General features: G+C 35.4%; 1 protein-coding gene across 5 annotated transcripts in view; it reads left to right on the forward strand.

The window, feature by feature from the left end:
* Positions 1 to 21,195, forward strand: part of VRK1 (VRK serine/threonine kinase 1) — a 98,953-nt gene that overhangs the window by 39,165 nt on the left and 38,593 nt on the right. For all 5 annotated transcript variants that reach the window (XM_063090852.1, XM_063090855.1, XM_063090853.1 and 2 more), the window contains exons 2-4: positions 8,720 to 8,884; positions 13,301 to 13,356; positions 20,756 to 20,825. In XM_063090852.1, the coding sequence (XP_062946922.1) occupies positions 8,725 to 8,884; positions 13,301 to 13,356; positions 20,756 to 20,825 (286 nt within the window). In that variant the 5' untranslated portion in view covers positions 8,720 to 8,724. The remainder of the gene's footprint in view (positions 1 to 8,719; positions 8,885 to 13,300; positions 13,357 to 20,755; positions 20,826 to 21,195) is intronic.

The raw sequence follows: 21,195 nt of genomic DNA on the forward strand, positions 1-21,195 counted from the left end.
CCGGAGTGCCTGCCTGGTATACAGACGGTAGCAGCTTCATTGTGGAAGGTAAGCGGAGAGCAGGGGCCGCCATCGTAGATGGCAAACGGACGGTATGGGCAAGCAGCCTGCCAGAAGGGACATCAGCCCAGAAGGCCGAGCTAATCGCCTTGACGCAGGCATTACGCCTAGCCGAAGAAAAAAACATCAACATCTACACGGACAGCAGGTCGCCATTATCCACTGCCCGGGCCACCAGAGAGGAAATAACCCTGTGGCGGCCGGGAACCGGAGGGCCGACGAGGCTGCAAAACAAGCCGCCCTGTCGGTCAGGGTGCTAGCAGAAACTATAAAGCTTCAAGAGCCAATCGAGCCTGCTCAAGCTAGGACCAAGCCAAGAGAGCTCACTCCTGACCAGGGAAAAGAATTCATTTAGCGGTTACATCAGCTAACACACTTAGGACCAGAAAAGCTCCTTCAACTAACGAGCCGCACCAGCCTCTCCATCCCGAATCTCCGGTCCACCGTTCAAGAAGTCGCCAATCGGTGTCCGGCTTGTGCCATGACTAATGCGACTACCACCTACCGAGAGACCGGAAAAAGACAACGGGGAGATCGACCCGGCGTATACTGGGAAGTAGACTTTACAGAGGTAAAGCCTGGCCGGTATGGGAACAGGTATCTGCTAGTATTTGTAGATACTTTCTCTGGATGGGTAGAAGCTTTCCCTACCAAAACTGAAACGGCCCTGACTGTATGTAAAAAGATACTAGAAGAAATCCTGCCCCGTTTCGGGATCCCTAAGGTGATCGGGTCAGATAATGGCCCAGCCTTTGTTGCTCAGGTAAGCCAGGGACTGGCCACACAACTGGGAATAAATTGGAAATTACATTGTGCGTATAGGCCCCAGAGCTCAGGTCAAGTAGAGAGAATGAATAGAACCATCAAAGAGACCTTAACTAAATTGGCCTTAGAGACCGGTGGAAAAGACTGGGTGGCCCTCCTTCCCTTAGCGCTGTTCAGAGCCAGGAATACCCCTGGCCAGCTTGGTCTGACCCCTTATGAAATCCTCCACGGGGGACCCCCCCCCATACTTGAGTTGGGAGGAACACTGGGTCCCGATGATAACTTTCTTCCTGTCTTATTTACTCACTTAAAGGCTTTAGAAGTTGTAAAAACCCAGATCTGGGACCAGATCAAGGAGGTATACGAGCCAGGTGCCGTGGCCATCCCTCATCCGTTCCAGGTCGGAGACCAAGTGCTGGTCAGACGCCATCGACCCAGCAACCTTGAGCCTCGGTGGAAAGGCCCGTATCTGGTATTGCTGACCACCCCGACCGCAGTAAAAGTTGATGGCATTGCAGCCTGGGTACATGCTTCTCACCTCAAGCCTGCGCCACCCTCCGTACCAGATGAATCCTGGGAGCTGGAGAGGACTGATAATCCTCTTAAGTTGCGCATTCGGCGGCGGCGGAGCAAGCCTACCAAGTAATAACCCTAACCAGCCCAACACCCTCACCTGGCAGGTACTGTCCCAAACTGGAAAGGTTGTCTGGTTCAAGACAGAAGTCCACCCCCTTTGGACTTGGTGGCCCTCCCTTACCCCTGATATATGTGCCCTGGCGGCGGGTCTCGAGGCTTGGGATATTCCAGAAATTGATGCACCGGCCTCTAAAAGAGTCAGGCCTCCTGACTCAAACTATGAAAATGCTTATAACCAGATCAAATAACTCCCCTTGGTTGACCACCCTACTGTCAACCATCGCCGGGCCCCTATTACTCCTCCTTCTGTTGTTCACCCTTGGGCCCTACGTCATCAATAGACTAGTCCAATTCATCAATGATAGGGTAAGTGCAGTTAAGATTCTGGTCCTTAGGCAAAAATACCAAACCTTAAATGGCGAAGATAACTTTTAATTCCGCTCTAAGATTAGAGCGATCCACAAGAGAAATGGGGGAATGAAGGAAGTGCTTTTTACAAGGGTATAGGGAAAATACAGCCAAAAAGTCAAGTTAAGAAACAAGGGGAACAGAGTCAAACAGGATATCTGTGGTTATGCACCTGGGCCCCGGCCCGAGGCAAAGGGCGGATAGTTCCCAGAAATAGACAAGTCAGTTAAAGTTTCAAGAGTGCCCCTCAGCTGTTTCAAGGACTCCCACTTGACCGAAGTTCACCCCTGGCTTGATTTAAACTAACCAATTACCTTGCTTCTCGCTTCTGTACCCGCGCTTTTTGCTATAAAAAGGACCCAGGAGCTCTACTCGGCGCGCCAGTCTTTCGAAAGACTGAGTCGCCCGGGTACCTGTGTGTTCAATAAACCTCTTGTTTTTGCATCCGAAGCCGTGGTCTCGCTGTTCCTTGGGAGGGTCTCCCTGAACTGACTGACTACCCACTGCGGGAGTCTTTCAGTCATAAAAGTCTCTATCAGAGTAGCAGAGTATATTTCAATGACTTCTTAACATTTATGTGAAATAGACTTAGAGGTGAGGGAGGTTTTAACCCATTCATAAATTAGTTTCAAATGCTTAGTTGATAAATCTAGTTTTCTTCTTTTTCTTTTTTCTTTTCTTTTTTTTCCTTTTTTTTGGAAATAAACTGGTCGTCTGGGACCTACCTATGAACAACTTTATGTGAATTTTTTTTGTTCTTGGTTTACTTGGATTGGTGTGATATATTTAAGTTTTTTGGACACTGGATCCCCTTAATGTGTTTGAATGACTGAGGAAAAGAAAAAACACAAAAATGGATAAGTATTTGGAAAAAGCTGGATTCCTACTCATATTTTATACCAAAATAGATCAAAATTTTACCAGCAAAATAGGAACCATAAAATAACCAAAAGAAAACATGGGATATTAAGAAAAATAACTTGATTGGGGGAGGTCTTTCTAAGAGTGACATAAAATCCAAAAGCTAAAAATAAAGTGTCAAAAGTCAAATAAATGGGGAAGACAATTTGCAGTACAAAGAGCCAATTAATACACAATATATAAGAAGAGCCTATAAATAAAAAGCAAGACTAATAATCCAAGAGAAAAATGGGCATATGTTACTAATAGATGGTTTACAAGAAATGTAGTACAGATTTTGCTTAGGAGTCTTTTCTTTTTCTTTCTTTATTTTGGGGGGGGGGGTGGGATTGGGAAACTCATTAAGTATCAGATTTCCAGTTTTGATCCTTTGGTGATTATTAATTATGGGAGCAGTTCTTTTTTAATGTTTAAAATTGTATAATGTTACACAATACTAAAAACTTTAACAAGCAAATGTAGACTTAATGAATTATAAAGTACTCATATAATACTACCTAAGTCAAGGAATTAAACTGTGACTATCATGCTGCCTGCCCGAATTGCAACCTTTCTATGGCTTCCCCAAAGTAACTTTTATGGTAGTCACTTCCTTGTTTTTCTTTATAGTTTTATCACTGAAGTGTGTGTCCCTGAACGCTGTGATTTAGATTTGCCTGATTTTGTTATGTTTTAGATATATTGCTTTAAGTCTTTTTAAATTTAGTTTTCTTCTCCCCAGTCCTTTTTTTCCCCTTTATTTGTTGAAAAATGGGATTATGAAAATACTTCAAAAAGTTTGTTGGATAAATAGAATTAAAAGGTAACAGGAATCTTTCCATTAACTTTTTGAAGTACCCTCCTATGTTCTGTAGTGTATCCTACAGTCAGGATTTTGCTGATTGCATTTCTGTTATAGTTTATTATGTTCTTCTATTCTCTTCATATCTTGTGAATTAGTAGGTTTGATCACATTCAAGTTCAATTTATTATTTATTTATTTATTTTTGGCAATGTTATTTCATAAATGTTCTTTATTGGGGACATATATTGTCTGGATATCTCTTATATTTTGATGTTAGTAGCAGTCAGCGCTTAATGCCTGGACCTATTAATTCATTAGGAGATAGAAGTGATAATCTAAAACCATTTTTCTTTGTTTATTAGTGGAATCTGACACCTTGACTTTAGTCTCATGCTCTACCCAGGTAAGCTAACTGGTCAGCCCTATTAGATGAAATAGTTTTATAAGGAGAAATTTCTCTTTATCTTCTATTTGATTGCCCAGTAGTACATTCATATAGGAAAGTGAGGATAAATGCTTGATTCTCCCCTTTATTTACCAGTTTTCGTAATTGAGTGGTTTTCTATTATTCTTTAAAGGTTATGACTTAGGTTTTCTTACTATTGTGAACTCTTAGATTTATCCATTTTATGTGTTTTAATCCATTGTGGTTATTATTTTTATTGACTCAAATTGTCACATCTTTGGTCAGTGGCAACATCTTTCAAAAAGCCTCCTTAGACATTTTTGACATAATCCCAGTAGTTTTTGATAGCATCCTTGCCATCTAGTATGACAAGATGCTTCAAGCTTATCTTGTACATTTCCAACTCCAGACCTGGAATCAATAATTTCTTTAAGGAACCTGGTTTAACTGGAAACAGAATCTCAAGAATATAATTTTTTTGCTCTGGAAGTTTCTTGCTACTGGGTTAGTTGTTGTTTCTAAGCTTTTTTTTGTGAGTGGGGACTAGGAAATACCAAGTATGTGTGTCTGTATGCATGTTTGTATGTATATGCTTTTTGTAAAAGATAAACTACCTGCTGTATTAAAAATATTCCCAAGTACTGCATTTTAAACCTTACCTCTTCTGTCATTCATTTCTATGTCCTTTCTTACATATTTGAATCCTGATTTTTAAAGACACAAGGGGGTGATAGAGTAAGGGTATCACATAATTACTCATTTGCATTATTCCACTTTTATGCACATAATAGCTTTAGTTTAAAAAACCAAGTACCATCACAATACGATTACTGGAAAGTTGCTTTTTTGGGGGCATATGGTCTCCTTTTTTAATGGTTGTATTATATCTACATTGTTAGAACACATGTTTGTTATACACTGTTACTCCTTTATAACCATTGTTGAGTTTCAGTTCTGCAAAAATATGTATTTCTGCTCACTGATACTGACATTTCTTTAATCATTGTGGATATCTGAGGCTTGTTCTCTAGTAGATTCTTGTTCTCTTTTTCCATGTTGATAACCCTTTTCTGTCTTTATACTTGAAATTTAGCTGGGTATAAAATCTTTGGTTCATGTTTTCTTTCCTTGAGTCTTAAATATATTACTTTCTTTTCTTCTCTCTTTTTTTTTTTTCCTGGCATAAAGTGTTGCTTTCAAAGGGATGACAATCTGATATTATTTTCTTTATAAAATATCTGCTTTTTGGCCTGGATGCTAAAAGGATATTTTATTTGCCTGTTAAATTCAGTAATTTTACTGGACTGTGTCTTAGTGATGGTCATTCTGGGTCGATTTTTCTCCTGTATGTGCTGTGGTTTCACTTTTTTTTTTTTTTTTAAGTTCACGAAAGTTTTCTTGAATTAAAGCATTTTTTAGTGTTCTATTCTTGCTTTCATTTTCTTTGTTATATGTATATTGGCTTTTCTTTTTCTGTGTTCTAAATTTGTGGTATTTCTCTTAAAACATTTTTATCGTTTTGTCCTTTTTGATTTTTTATGTTTTTTCCTTTTTCTTTTTTATTTCTTTCAAGTCATTTAAAAAATTCTATTGTCTTATGATTCTTGTAATTTAGTCTTCCTTTCTGAAGTGATTTTGGCTTTTATTTATTTATTTATGGCAGCCGGCTGGTTTGGGGATCTAAACCCGTGACTGTGGCACTCTAACCAACTGAGCTAACTGGCCAGTTTGGCTTTTATTTTTAATGATTTTCTTCTATCACCTGACTTCAGAATTTTTCTAATTCTGATTCATGTTAGTCTTTGTATATAACTTGTTTTGAAATATTAGTTTATACCTGTCAGCATTTTGGGAAGCATGTTTTTCTTATGTGCTTTTCTGAAGGGATGGTTTCTCTCTCTTTTTTTTAAATCTACTTTGTGTGGGACTAAGGCTTGATCCTTTTCTGTTGCTGAGCTTTATATGTAATTAGTTTTTCTTTATGTGCAATTAGTTTTAGATGGTGTGGTTTAGGTTGACTGTCATTCTCTAGAGCTCCTTCTTCATTTGTTCTGTGTATTTCCAAAATATGGAGGCTAATTCATAGATCCACTTTTATTTGAACTTTATTTTTCCTTTATTTGTATTGTCTTTGAGATTGTCACTCTGGATTCCATCCCCGGCAGTTTCTCAGCCTGGGCCTTTGACCTGGGATGTGTATCTGATTAGTTTTGGGAGTTGGAGAGTCCAGCCTGCTCCAGCCTCTTTTGATCTTAGTGGAGTGGCATACCCTTCCTAGTTTTAGCTGCTGTCTTTACAGTGTCTTTTGGGCTTTGTAAGAAGTAGCTCCTAGTGATTTTGGTATTCACAGGTTCGTCAGAGGCACCGTACTTCTTTCTGCTTCCTTTTTAACATTTGCTGACACTACATAGATATTGTTGATGTCTGTGGTTTGTCTTTACCCAGTTACATTTTGACATTTGTAAAGATAGAGGATGCTGTCTCCTAGTTTTGTTATAGATGATATCCATGGGTTTTGAGTTTTGCTCTCCAGTTGTACTCCATGGTTTTATGGGGGAATTCAGGGAGATTAAACAATTGTGCTGCCACCGCCACTGTGTTCAGTATTAACCTTCAAGAGCAGTGATTTTTATAAGAGTAGTCAATTGACTGACGGCAATAATGTTTTGTGGGACTATTTTTAGGAAGGAAAGTCATTCCAAACCTTAATTATTACAGTTAGTTTCAACTACAATTGGCTACAGGAATAAAACTAAAAATAAAATCAAGCAGCTTTATTTTGAGGAGAAACATGATTTATTGACCACATGTATATTGATTGAGTAGATGCTGAGCCAGAATATTTCATTTAAAATATGGTATCTTTGTCACTTCTGGAAAAGAAGTCTAGAAAAGCACAAAGACTGTCCAGTCACTATTTTGAGTTACAGAAAAATTAAATATATATATTTTTTCACTTATTTTAAGCTGTTTGGACTACTATAAGGAAATGATTAAGTAGGAGATTATTGTGATGATTTAATAAAGTTGGATAAAATTCAAAGGCCATCCATTTTAGTATTTGGAAGTACTGTGTGTTTTATTTATTTATTTTACTTGGTCTAATACCATAGGTGTAAGATCACCTTTTTTGATATTTTGAGTATGGGCTATCGTGATTGGCACTGTAGTTCCATTCAGCAAGATTTTACTGTCGTTAAAAACATTAATTAAGAGAATTAATGGTTTTAAAGAAATAAGCGGTATATTGAAGATGTTTTTTTAATTTAGCAAAGATTTAGACAACAAAGATGCATTAGTATTTTGTAGGAAAAAATTAAATTTAAAAATCCTTTTTGTTAAATTAATAAAGAACATTTACATATGTGTATTTCGTGTGTGTGTGGGGTGATGATGGATGGGTATTTGCTAAAAATATTCAGTCTAGTGTAGTTTGTATGTACTTAGTGTATCTAAGCTTCACACTACTTATATAATGTAAATTGTCACATCTTAACAGACTTCTTTCATCTGAACAGTCATTTCATATATTGTAGACTATCTTAACAATTCTTATTAACCTTCTTTCTTTACTGTATCTCTAGATATCTCTACTACATCTTAGGGAACTGTAGAATCGTAAGAAGTATTTGTTTTAAATCCTTTCCAATTAATATTTGTAGAACTGAGAGTTTCAAATCACACAATACACACACGTTCACACATGCGTGCATGCATACAAATATACTTTGAGTTCCTTCACTCAATGAACTGAGTTATACCTGAAGGCCTGGAGAGAAGTGCCTTGATTAAGATTAACCAGCTAACTGGTATCGTACCTGGAATCCAGGTCTTTTGATTACAGTCCAGTGCTCTTTTCACAGCAAAACACTGCTTTTCCTAAACGTAATACTAAACTTACGTGTCAGTGAGGAAAGTGAATTGAGGGTCGGTCATCTCAAAGGGGAAGCATAGGAATGCTGGGTGTCACCAGCTTTGCCTTTTCTGTGAACACAAATGACTAAACAGTCACAATTTTTCCTTGTCACTCTTGAAAGATGTGCTCCTTCATTATACTGACTTCTGTAATTGTGGAGCATGTTGGTGGGCCTTTGGAGCCAGGTAGCTATCAGTGCAAATTTCTGTTGTTCCACCACTTACTAGCTTGCTGAGCTTTAATTTCCTCATCTATAAAATGTGGATGCTATTTAATCTTCATAGAGCTGTGAGGGTAGATGGGAACCTATGTAAAGCATCTACTATTGTGCCCTAAGTATCCTTGCCTTTTCCCCTTATGTTAAATTAATTGTCTTATATTTTCCATCTCTGTACTGTGTACTAACCACATCAGTATTGACCTTTATAAACTCCTTGTTGCGTTTTTATAAATTATGCATTCTAAGTGGATGTGCCTTTCCCCTTCAGCTTCTGAGAGCAACAGAGAGCAATTACTTTCTTTTCTTCTTTTTTGTCAAATAGCATTTTTAGTTACAGGTGATATTATACCACTGGAACCTAAAACCAAGTATTTACTTAAGTTATACAGATCGTTTTACTTATTGTCTCCTCTCCAAAGGTGAGATAATCAAGTAGGATTTCAGCCATTATAAAGCAGACTTAACAGGTATCTTGTATTTAAGTTTTGGAGAAAGTAGGAATTTGAACAGTATCTGTGTTGCATAGAAACTTTTCTTAGGGAAAAATGTTTTGAACTCTTCTAAGATTGTTAATTCTGATTGTTGCTTTGTTTTACATTATAGTGGAAATGCCTCGTGTAAAAGCAGCTCAAGGTGGAAGACAGGGCCCTGCAAAGAGACATCTTGCAGAAAAGTTTGCAGCTGGGGAAATTGTAACTGACATGGCAAAAAAGGAATGGAAACTAGGATTACCCATTGGCCAAGGTGGCTTTGGTTGTATTTATCTTGGTAAGTATATGGCTACCGCTAATTGTCAATCCAAATATTTATATCCTTTCTTATCACAATGGTTTCTCAGTTATGAGCTATTACAGGATGTTCTTAATAATTTGCAGTCAATATTCTATGATTAAGTGAAAATGCATCTCTGACATAGGAGTGGAAAAGAAATTGTTAATTTAAACATAACATAAAATGAGGATAAAGAGTCTGTAATATTGTCATTAGTGAGCACTATGGTTTTAGATTTTTAAGATATTCTATATAATTTTAATCTCTTGAGAGCCAAAGAAAGCCATGTATATCTTTCCTCCCCCATCTCTCCACCAAGTTAAGATTTATTTCCTGTGTGTTTATCTAACTTAGAGGTTTGCATATCTTTTATAGGTGTGGATTCTTTTTTTTTTCTATACAACCTTAATAGTTGCATAGTGGAATTAGAGGAATGACCTAGAAATTGCATATTAGGTCTGAGTAAATGTACTGTTAACTAGCATACTTACACTGAAATTTTTGTGGGCCTGTATTAGTCCATTTTGTGTTGCTATAACAGAATCCCCGAGACTGGGTAATTTATAAAGAGCAGAGGTTTATTTGGCTTACAATTCTGGGATAGCTGCTTCTGGAGCAGGCCTTGGGCTGCTTCTACTCATGGTGGGCAGCTGGTGGGTATAAGCAGATTACATGGTGAGAAGAAGCAAGAGAGAGAGAGAGGAAGTGCTAGGGTCTTTTTAAACAACCAGCTCTCGCGGGAACTAATAAAGCGAGAACTCACTCACTACCCCCACTCCCCAGGGAGAGCATTAATCCATTCATAAAGGATCCGCCTCTGTGACCCAGCTCCCAGCACTGCCACATTGGGGATCAGATTTCCACATGAGTTTGGGGGGGACAATAATATCCAAACTCTATTAGGACCCATTGTGAAATCCTGAAATTGTGTAAATAAACTTAATTATTGACTTAAAGAATATCTTGCCTGATTGCTTCTAATGCTGTCTGCTTCACTAAGAATATCGGTGGTGGTACAATGCAGTTCATGTTTGCTTGTTTTATTTCTGTTTAACTTTTCCATTCTATGTTCTTACTCCACCTTTAATCTCAATTTAATCATTTAATTTCTGCCATGGAAGTTTATAAAATTTTATTTTTAGCAGTAGAATTCTTTCTTTCAAGCCATATCTTACTCAGAATACGAATATTATGGCATAGATTAGTGTTACCTGCAAACTTGTTAGCACTGCATATTCTTGGCCCTATCCCAGACCTATGAATGAGAAACTGTAAGGAGAGGGCTAAGGAGTGTGTTTGAATAAGTCCTTCAGCTAATTCTGATGGATGCATAAGTTTGAGACCACTCTTACTCAAGAGAGCTCACACTTAACCTTCTCCAAGACCAATGGGCTGCAGTTGGTCAGCTGCAGTCTTTGGGGCTGTTTTCATGAAGCATAGCTTAAAAACCATTTCTTTACTATACTTTATACATATGATTCCTGTGGCACCTACGTTTGGGAAATATGTTGATTCTTTGGTTTGGTGAGAGCCAAACCCATTGCAGTGAACGAGGCTATATCTGACTTAACATGAAATTCCTCATAAACCATGAAAAAGCAGGTAGCCAGGTATATATTTTTGACTTTGTGATTTAGAGGAAATGGTAGATTATAAAACCTGTTTCCACTGTAGGATGTGCAGACTTATGACATCCTGTGTTAGTGGGCACTTGTCTCTAAACAAGTAGGTTCTTCATTTTACATTAATTTGTTTTTATAACGTTTTGCAAATTTGGGACTTTGCATGTGTGCTAGCCATTTTATCTGTATTTATCATCAAAAGGTGCCTTCCAATAGTAAGTGTTTTTAATATCCAATTGTTTGACAGATGTCTGTAATAAAACTTTACTTCTGTAAACCTGGGTTGACCAATCTGGAGAAAGAGGGATTTGCTTGAGAATTGCTGCTTCCATTTATCTCTCTGTGCCCACTGGTATCCTGAAACAGCCATGTTCAACATCATCAGCTATTTCTGTTAAGGAATTAAAAGATTGCTTTTGAATTTTCTTTGGATTTTTTTTTTTCTACTGCATTTGATACTCTTTATCTTTTTTTCTCATAAATATTGCTTTCATTGTCTTCCATGATACATACCTTCCCCTTAGTTTTTTTCCTACCTCTCTGGCTGCACCTACTCATGTTTGTAGGTACTTCTATGTTCTTCAGCTTTTCTTATTTTTCTCACTTTTCATTCTGTATATTCTCTCTGGGTGATCTCATTGATCTCATGGCTTTTGTTACTGTCTCTTTACTGTTGATTTCTATATGTTTTACCTGTAGCCTAGGACTTAATCTCCTGAGTCCCGGCAGATAGCCAGTGGTACAACGTATCTCTACTTGGATGTCCCGCAGGGATGTCTAAAACTTATATCATCTTCCATCTCCTGATCCTCTTACGATCAGGAGAGGATTGTCTGAATATATGACACCTTTTAAGCCAGAAAGGCATTCTTGAATATTCCTTTACTAATATCCCTAGAACCTCATCTAGTCCTATTGCTTTACCTGTGTGACTTCCAGGTCCATTCATTTCTCTCTTTGCTGCCTGCCGCTATCGTAGGTCAGGTCATTATCTTATTTATCTTTTTTTTTTGGTGGCTGGCTGGCATAGGGATCCGAACCCTTGACCTTGGTGTTATAACCCCCAAGCTCTAACCAACTGAGCTAACCAGCCAGCCCTGTCAGGTCATTATCGTGTCTTCTCTGGATTCTTAACCTGTAACACTCAGTCTTACCTCTTTGCACCCCATTGTTCATAGTGTGGCTTGAATGACCTAGCATGTTCATCAGATCACATGACCATCCTATTTAAACTCCTTTAATGGCTCCCCAGTGCCTTTAGAATAAAGTTTTAAGAATGGCATATAAGACCTTTCATATGTAACTTTTGTCTTTATCTCTTTTATCTCCTTAGAATCTATGCTTCGGCCATCATGCTGCCCTTTGCTTCTTGATATTTGTATATGATGCTTTAAAATTTTTTTAAATATTATATTTTATTTAACCCAATATGTCCAACACAAATCATTTAAAATGTAATTAAAATTATTCATAGGACATTTTACATTGTTTTTGTATTAAGACTTTGACATTTTCTTTTGGTAGCTTTATTGAGGTATAATTGATATCCCTGGAGTGGTGGTATAGCCTCCTGACTGACCTGCCTGCTTCTGCCTTTGCCTCCTGTACTCCATTCTCCACAAAGAAGCCCAAAGAAGTCTTTAAAAATCAGTCTTGCCAGTACCCTTCTCAGACCCTTCCAGTGGCTTCTCATCTCATTCATAGTAACAGCTAAAAGCTTTATGTCACCTATTAAGCCCATCGTGTTGGTTCCTTGCTGGTTTTCTGGTCTATCTACTGTTACTTTTCACCTCACTTATCTCCTCCATTACTTTGGCTTCTTTGCTTTCCAAACGTTTCAAACACGCTCCCACATCAGGGCCTTTGTGCTGGTTTGCCTGGAATACTCTTTACCCAGATACTTCTGTATCTTATTCCCTCTGGCCTTCAGGCCACTGCTTGAATAACACCCTGTCAGTGAGGTCTCTCTTACTAAGGTACAACACTGCTACCTTCCTTTCCTGCTTAATTTTTCCTGTATGGCACTTATCTCCATCAAACATACTTTATATTTTATTTGTTGTTTGGAACTTACACCAAACTGGTAGCTTCATAAGAGTAAGGATTGTTCGTTCCTGTTCGCTGCTAAATCCCTATTTCCTAGAATTTGGTATGTAATATGTACTTGGTAAATATTTGTTTAATTAATATGGACAACCTTATATTTCTAACTCAGTATTCTGGGGCAACTGTGCATCTCTATTTGCATGAAATAAAATGATAGCCACATTAAAATTATTCTGGATGTCACTTAAAAGCTCTAGTACTGACATCCTGAACTATTGATCTAGATGAGTTTTTTCTAGACTAGTGCTTTTTGGAGTTTTACATCCCCCACCCCCCTTTAGTTTTTTACCCTCTGGATGCTCCTTCAGGATTCCATAGTTTGTTAAATTTAAGAAATTGCGTCAGTTTTCCACTGGAGAATTCACAACATGTATTATCATCAAAGGCCATGAGTAGTTTTGAATTAAAGAAATCTTTAACTTTAATTTAAAGTTTCCCATACTTAATTGATGATCAAATTGAAGAAACCAGAAATTGTATGATTCATTCTAATTTTGGACATGTTAAAAACATGGGGAATAAAAAGTCTTCAAATTGATGAAATATACTATAATGATATTCTGAAACACACATTTGGGAACTGAAATTTATTTTATCAAGGGGTTACACATATACAGACCTAAATATTAATATAATATTTATAATAATGCTATTCTAATATTACATATTTCATTTTTTTAAACAGCTGACATGAATTCTTCCAAATCAGTTGGCAGTGATGCACCCTTTGTTGTAAAAGTGGTAAGAAAATTTTAGCTAATTCTTTTCTTTTCTGTTTATTTAATGTAGTATTTATTTTATAAAACATCTTTTTTTGATAACTAGAATTAATTAAACCATACGCATTACATTTTTAATAGTTTCATAAATATTTAATGAGACACAAAAGGAGCTTTATAGTTTTAAATAACTTGAGTTCAAAAAGTCCCTCTCCTCTCTTTTGAATTAGAGTGGCACTGGTATTTGGGGACAAATGAATGAAAGCATAGAGGTATGTAGATGTGGAATAAAAATATTCATTCTTTTTATTTCAGCTATTTACAGGTGCTTTTTATATTTATATCCTACAAGAGTATATTAGTTTAATATAATTTTATTGTATTTTATTTTTCATTTGCTTCTGGACTTTTACTTGGTCATATTTGTCTTTTTGTTTATTCCCAATTTTTTTCTCTTCCCCTTCCATTTTTGTAAATTGAATTATTTATTTAATTATGATTATTGGACCTTCCTTGCTATACTAATGTTGAAATTAGTTTGTAATGTGTAAAGGTTGGCAACATCCCATCTGACATAAGCATACTTTGAATAGCCAGGTCAATTTATATATTGGTGAATTAAGATATATTAACTACTATTTTATTTTGTTTTTTTAATGAATTATATATCTTCTTCCTTACCAACATTTGTAACTGCCCCAAAGTTCTTTGATACTTGTGAAGAACATGCTTTTGTTAAATAGAAGAACTAACAGGATGTGCTAATTTGAGCAAATTAACACATAACTCCTCCCTGCAAAGGCTACAAAACCCTGGAATTAGAATTACCCCAAAGTTTTTTATTTCGTTTTACTCTTTTTTCAGAAAGAAATATATTTGACTCCTTAGGAGCCAACTTTTTTGAATTTGAATTGATTGTGATTTTTTTCAACTTAAAAAAAAAATTTATTGAGGCATTATTTTTACAGAGAAGTACATATATTAGATATTAAATAAGCAGGTTGACAACTTTTGACAAGTGCACATACCTGTGTGATCCTCACCTCTTTTAAAATATAGAAAATTTGATCTTCCCAAAAAGATTCCTTGTGTCCTTGTCCACTCAGTCCCCTACTTCCCCATACCATTGGAGGCAACCACTTATCTAAAAGAGTTATTTATTTATTTATTTTTAAATACCGTGGATTAGTTATTCCTGTTCTGGAAAGTTGCATAGGTGGTATTATATACAGTATATAATTTTGTCTCTGACTTCTTAAAATCAACATAATGTTTTAAGTGTTCAACTGTATTGTTGATGTATCAATCATTTGTTCCATTTTATTGCTCTGTTGATAGACATTTGAGCGTTTCCAGTTTTTGGCTATTATGAATAAAGCTTTTATAAACATTCTTGTACAGATGTTTTTGTAGGATATATGTTTTTATTTCTCTTGGATAAATACCTAGAAGTAGAATTGCTGGTTTATAGGGAAGGTGTATATTTAAATTTATGAGAAAGTACCAGACAGATTTCCAAAGTAGTTGTGTCATTTTACACATTGACCAGTAATATATGAGAGTTCTGGTTGCTCCATGTCCTCCCCACTATTTGGCATTGTGAGATTTGTTTGGTTTTTTTGGCTATTATAGTGAGTGTGTAGTAGTGTCTCATTGTAGTTTCAATTTGCATTTACTTGATGACTTAAAGATTTTGATCACTTCTTCATTGTGCTTACTGGCCATTCACATATTTTCCTTTGTGTAGTACCTCCTCAGTCTTTTGCTCACTCCCCCCCACCACCATTTTTTTTTTTTTTTTAAATAACTGGGTTGTTTTCCTTTTTATAGTTGAGTAGTAAGAGAGTTATTCTGGATACAAGTCCTTTTCAGATTTATGTGTTGTAAATATTTTCTAGTTTATGGTCTGCCTATTCATTTTCGTAATGCTTCTCTTGCACGTATTGATATGGATCATAGGACTTTTCTCCTTTATTCTGTTAATGTGGCAATTACATTGATATTTGAGTGTTGAATTAACTTTGTATGCTTAACATATACCCCACTTAGGCATGATGTATTATGCTTTTTATATAATGCTGGAATTGATTTGCTAATATTTGGTTAAGGATTTTGTGTTCATGAGGAATATTGGTTTTTAATTTTTTTTCCCACTATTTCTAAATTTAAAATGTGCTAATCCTGTTGTTTAGTTTTGGTATCGGGGTTATGTTGCTGTACTCTGTTTGGTCTCCCACTTTTTGCTCCATAGTCTTCTAAGTCTCCTCCTAAATTTTTACTCCTAAAGCCTCTGGGGGAAAGCCAGGGCTGTCATGGGGCTCACTTTATTTTCTGTCTTTTAGGGGGTCACAGTCCTGTACTACCTATTGTCTTATTTCTTAAAATAGTAATTTCCTATTTTTTTGTGTGCACTTTTATATTTGTTTACAGTGAGAGGGCTAATTGGGTCTCAGATATTTCCTTGTGCTGTGAAGCCAAAGTAAAATGATAACTTTAAAGTTGTTTGTCAGGGCTTTGTTTCTCTTGCTATTTCCCTTTTCTTGATGCTGTTTTGTTTTGGATTTTTCTTCTTTCTTATTTGTAGAATAACATTCCTTTTGAAATATTTAGCTTGCTACTAACTCAGAGGTACTAAAGTTCTTACTATTAAATTGGGTCATTTGCATGGAATTCCAGAATATTATCTGCATTTGTCTTTGATACAAGTTAAAATATTAGATTAGAATCTATGGGTAAGATTAGTTTCTTAGGAGTGTCAAAAGTTGTGAGAAGAAAGCAAGTCCAGTTATGACGGTTCATAATTTTGGGATTCAAATGATATGGTTACCTCCGACCATTTTGCAGTTGATTAATCTGCAGAGTTTCCATGTCTTGGAAGAAGAGTGTGCCAGTGCCATATCTTATAGGTGGAAGTGGCCTATAATCACGTCCTTTTTGTTCTGTGTACCCTGAGCTTCTTTAAGTAGTGTTTTATCTTTGATCTATGATATTTTTCTTCATCGTGAATAATTAGAAGTATTTCAGTGGTTATTCAGTGTAACTTCACTTTTACTGCCCTTTTTACATACTTAATAATTAAAGAAAAACACAGGTAGGAACAGGTATTTTTTATGTGCTTAAAATTTCTAAGTTTAAGACGACTTTGTTATCACAGTTCAGTGTCTGCATCTCCTATCTCCTAATTCAGTTCTGTTTCCATTGTCTTTTATTACTCCTTCTCTTTGTAATTAGGACGATGATAAATATTTGGTTGATTTTTCTTTTGCATTTAATATTTCAGTAACTTTCAGTGTTGTAGTTTGTGATCTTGGAAGAATATCATAAACAAAACAGTATTACTGACTTTCTCTTTCTCCTTGAACGGGAAATTTAGTAACTGCTATTTGCTTCATTCTCCCTAATATCTTTCTGAACTCCTTCAAACTCCTACAGCACTCATTGTATTAACATTTATCTTACAATTTTACATGCTAATATCCTTCTTGTGGCACTAGTTTTTAGTTTTTTAATGTGATTATCTCCCTAACTAGATTTTAAGTTATTTGATAAGAATCTTGTTTTAAACTTTGCTTTTCCTGTACGCCCTTAACTGCTGGTTTTATTTATTTTTTTGAATACTTACTTGTTAGCCATGATTTTGCACCCCCTTTTTACTATCCTTTCTATTTATTTACTCTCAACTTCCTGATGCTGTTCGCTTTTCTCTCTTGTCTGCACCATTGAGAATGGTTCGTTCATAATTTGCCTTCTCATAGCTTTATATTATTAAAAATTGAAATGCTTCTTCAAATACAAACATGTAAAATGAGTTCCAAATCTTTCCAATATTAAAATCAGAACTGTTTATGAACATTTGCCATTTAAAACATTAGGGACTATTAAAGATCATGTTTTCAAAGAACATGTACTACTCTGGGGAAATTTTATAGTTAATTACTAAAAAAAGCAGAATATAATAGTGGGGAGGTCATTTTATACAATGGCTATATATGAGGAAAATATATCAAAATGTTTCCAAATTTTCTAAAATGAGCATGTATTTTATTATTAGAAAAAAAATTACAAATGTTACTTAAGAAATAAAAACAAATTGATTTTTAATGTGAAATTAGACTTAATAATATAAAAGCATATCAGACAATGGTTCTCAATCCTGGTTCTGTAGTATGATCAGAATCTCCAGATACAGGGCCTGGTTATTGGTATTTTTAGTAAAGCTCCCCATGTGATTCTTTTGTGTGAATCAAGGCTGAGAACCACTGGTAGAATCTGGCACACAGAACACCTTAATTATTTTACGTGGAATCATGTGTTCATGCACATTTTTATCCTTGTTTTGTGATCTTTTTCTTCTTTAAGAACTTGCAAGTACCCTGTGCTTCTGGTATGGGTTTCCACTTTAATGTGGAAGACTTGACAAAAAATTTGGTTACTGCTGATAATATACATATCTGGTCTATGAAGGAGCTCCAAATAGTTAACCCACAAATTTCTTAAATTTGTCACTTGGGTGAAGTTAAGACATAACATATTCAAGATAGATGTTTAGGCACATAACTAAAAATATTCTTCCTCCTACCAAATAATGGTCTCTGATTTTGTTTGGGGCCTTAATTCTTGACCTACAGGATCAGCTGTGGAGTAGTGGTGCTGGGTCATCAGAGATAGTATACTTCTATTTTCTGCCCCTAGATAACTGAGACACTGTTTTATTTCAGGAAAGTAAATGTGCAGCGAGAAATGGTAAATTGATGATAAGTTGGATAATGCAAGGGGAAAGAAATTCTCTTTATTATTTTCTTACTAACAGACTGAAGAAGACGTTAGTTCTTTGAGTTGCACTCACCCTTTGCAGTCATGTCAGTAGCAGAACTGGAGGCAGAGGTCAGGCTTTGGATTGAGAATCCTAACAGTTCTTTGTAATCATGGTCCTTTTCCAGTGTGAGGTGATATAAATCTGTATTTCAAAGTTCCCTGGAAAGAAGTTTGCGGACTGATGATTGAATTCCCTCACTGATGTTATAAGAAGTGACCTGAATTTTCAACTCATATATCATAATTTTTTGGTAGGAAGAAGAAACTTTGTACAGCTTCATTTTTAAATGGCAGCCAGTTGCTTTTAGATGGTGCCATTGAAATATATCACATTTAAATTTTTTTTTCTGTTGTCATCTTCATTTTGACACTTAGAAGTCTTAAAGAAACGGTTAGTGATATTCTAGTTAAAATGTCAGTACCAATTTCTTTTCTAAATCTTGGCTATTATAGAGTTGGCAAAGTACTTTAAATTTGAAATATGTTAATAAAATTTTAGTTATGAGTTAAGGTATTTTCTTCAACAGAAATAGCTAGCTTTGGCTAGAGTGCAATGCCAAGGAAATAGCTTCTTTGTTTTGTTATAATGGAAGCTTATCGGATTAGAAAAAGTATGAAATGAGCTCAAAGAGCCTTCATTGTAGTGGCCTTCATTATAATAGCCTGATTTATATGGTTGATTCTCATTATTTAAGTTTAATAAATTGTTACCTGAAGGAAAGCTTGAAAATTAAAGTTGATATGACATAGGTTGAAACTGAATAAATTCAGAATTTTATACTGATGGTAATAAGCCATGATTTGTCTGAGGAAAACCCCTTTTAAACTTGAATTATATTATGAGCTATTCTAAAAGTTAGCCTTTGGAGAGTAACTTTACCAAATTCCTTCTTTTGAATTAACGTTTCTTACTCTGATTCTATGACTCCTGCTGAAGGCCTGTTCTCAGCCACGGCTCAGAACATTCTATCATTGCTGCTGGGAAAGGAGCCACAGGTTATGGAGAAACTTGAGGTGCTAAGTCCATAAGTTAGGGATTCAGCATTTATACTTCAGTATATTGCTTAGTTCTTACTTCTTAAGGAGTTGATGACATGCTAAGCCCATGCATACCACTCTCTTCCAAGGCTGGGCTGAAAAGTATACTTACCTGTAACAGATAAAGCAAACTTATTTTCAGGTTCTGATCCAATGTTATATGTTGCCTATTCGCTGTTAAATGCTCATTGATAACTAGGTACTGCCTGACTCTTTGCAACTTGGCTAATAAGTCTTTCTATAAGTACATTAACTGGGGATTCCTATTTTCTGAATTACAAGAAACCTGAGATATTAGAACTGTGTAGAGTGGTTTTATGTAAACTCAGGAAGCAAAATTCTATGACAGTTGAGGGAATCTCGAATGAAAAAAAAAAAAAGCGAACGTATTTTAAGTGTTTGCAAAAGGCATCTTTAGTAACCAAAAACTGGATTATTTTCACAAATTTTCTCTCAGTTAAGGTAGTAGGCCTCATTTATCATTTCTCCTAATGCTCTATTGAATCTTGAACTCCAACTACACAGATATTCTGTCCAAAATAATTTTCTTCCTATACCTCCCAAAAAGAAAAGCATCCCTAAAGGTTAGCTTCCTCATTTGAAGTTTTCACTGATTGAAAAAATTTTTGTCTGATTCCCGATAAACAAAAAACATAAAGTATCAAACATTAAATAAATAGTAATTTTTATTTAATACTAATTCTAATCAGACAAAGTTTGCTATTTAAGTAATTCACAAAATTAAGAGATCTTTCCCACCTTTTCATATTTATTTAACAAGGCAAAACTCCTAACAGGCTGTTATTTCTTGATTGTATAAATACCTTTTTGTGAATGTATGCCTCTTTATAAATAATTTTAATTGTTAATATCCCTAAAAATATGAAATGAATGTAGTCTAGTAAAGTTGGTAGAGAACATTTGTTATTGAGCCCCATTTTCTTCTCAACTTTAAATTATCATGTGGGAAATAAGTTGTAGAGCACTTTGGTTTATAAAACATGCTAGAAAGCAAAGGATATAGTTAAATGGACAAGGCTTGCTCATTCTGGAGATCCAGAATGCTTTTCATGGTGGTAAGTTCTATTTCTGGCAGTGCTGATAAACTAGATATAACTGTAATGAGAAACAGGAAAGGAATGGGATTTTGCCACTAATTGGTTAAATCAGATATTGAAATTTTATTAAATCTCAGGAATATCTTGTACCCCTGTGGTGATACAGTTAACATGGTTGCTGATCTTTGCTTAAGGGAAAGCTTAATAAAGATGAAAATTAGTTTAAATGTTTTTTTAAACTTCTGCAAAGACTGAGCTGTATATATGATTTTGGATAATTTATCACATATAGAAAAGGAACTTGAGAGAAATATAAGATTATGGACTTATATTTCTCTCAACATTTCTAAGGAGTTTGACTCAATCTTTAACATAGTTATAAACTTAAGTATCAAAATTACAGTATTAGTTTGAAAAGAAAAACTGATTTGTTATCTTTTTTGAAGGTTCGTTGAAAATAACTCAGTAATTTTCACTACTGCTAGTACTAATTAACTCTTATGTTTTAAGGAACCCAGTGATAATGGACCTCTTTTTACTGAATTAAAGTTCTACCAGCGAGCTGCTAAACCAGAGCAAAGTAAGAGATACAGTGCACATATGATCACACTCTTAAAATGACCACTGTTTTTGTTTTCTGTTTAAGCCAAGACTAGACCATTATGTCTTATGTTATAACTTTGCTTTATAAATAAATTCCATTTAAATGCGATTTGTGTGAAAGAATTCTGGTTGTTTAATAGGTTTGTTATAGCAAGATTTCACCTATATTGACATACTTGTATAGAATAAAATTAATAAATGATATTTAGGAAATATTGTTAAATATTGAGAATTAACTCTAATCCAAGGATCTCCAAATCTTTTTGAGTATTTTTCTAACTTGGGGTTGATGCTGTAATTGATGAGATGGAACAGAGTTTCAAGGTAGAGAGCAGAACCTCTTCTAG

Source organism: Cynocephalus volans, chromosome 3, assembly GCF_027409185.1.
Source record: "Cynocephalus volans isolate mCynVol1 chromosome 3, mCynVol1.pri, whole genome shotgun sequence".
NCBI classification, from domain to species: Eukaryota; Metazoa; Chordata; class Mammalia; order Dermoptera; family Cynocephalidae; genus Cynocephalus; species Cynocephalus volans.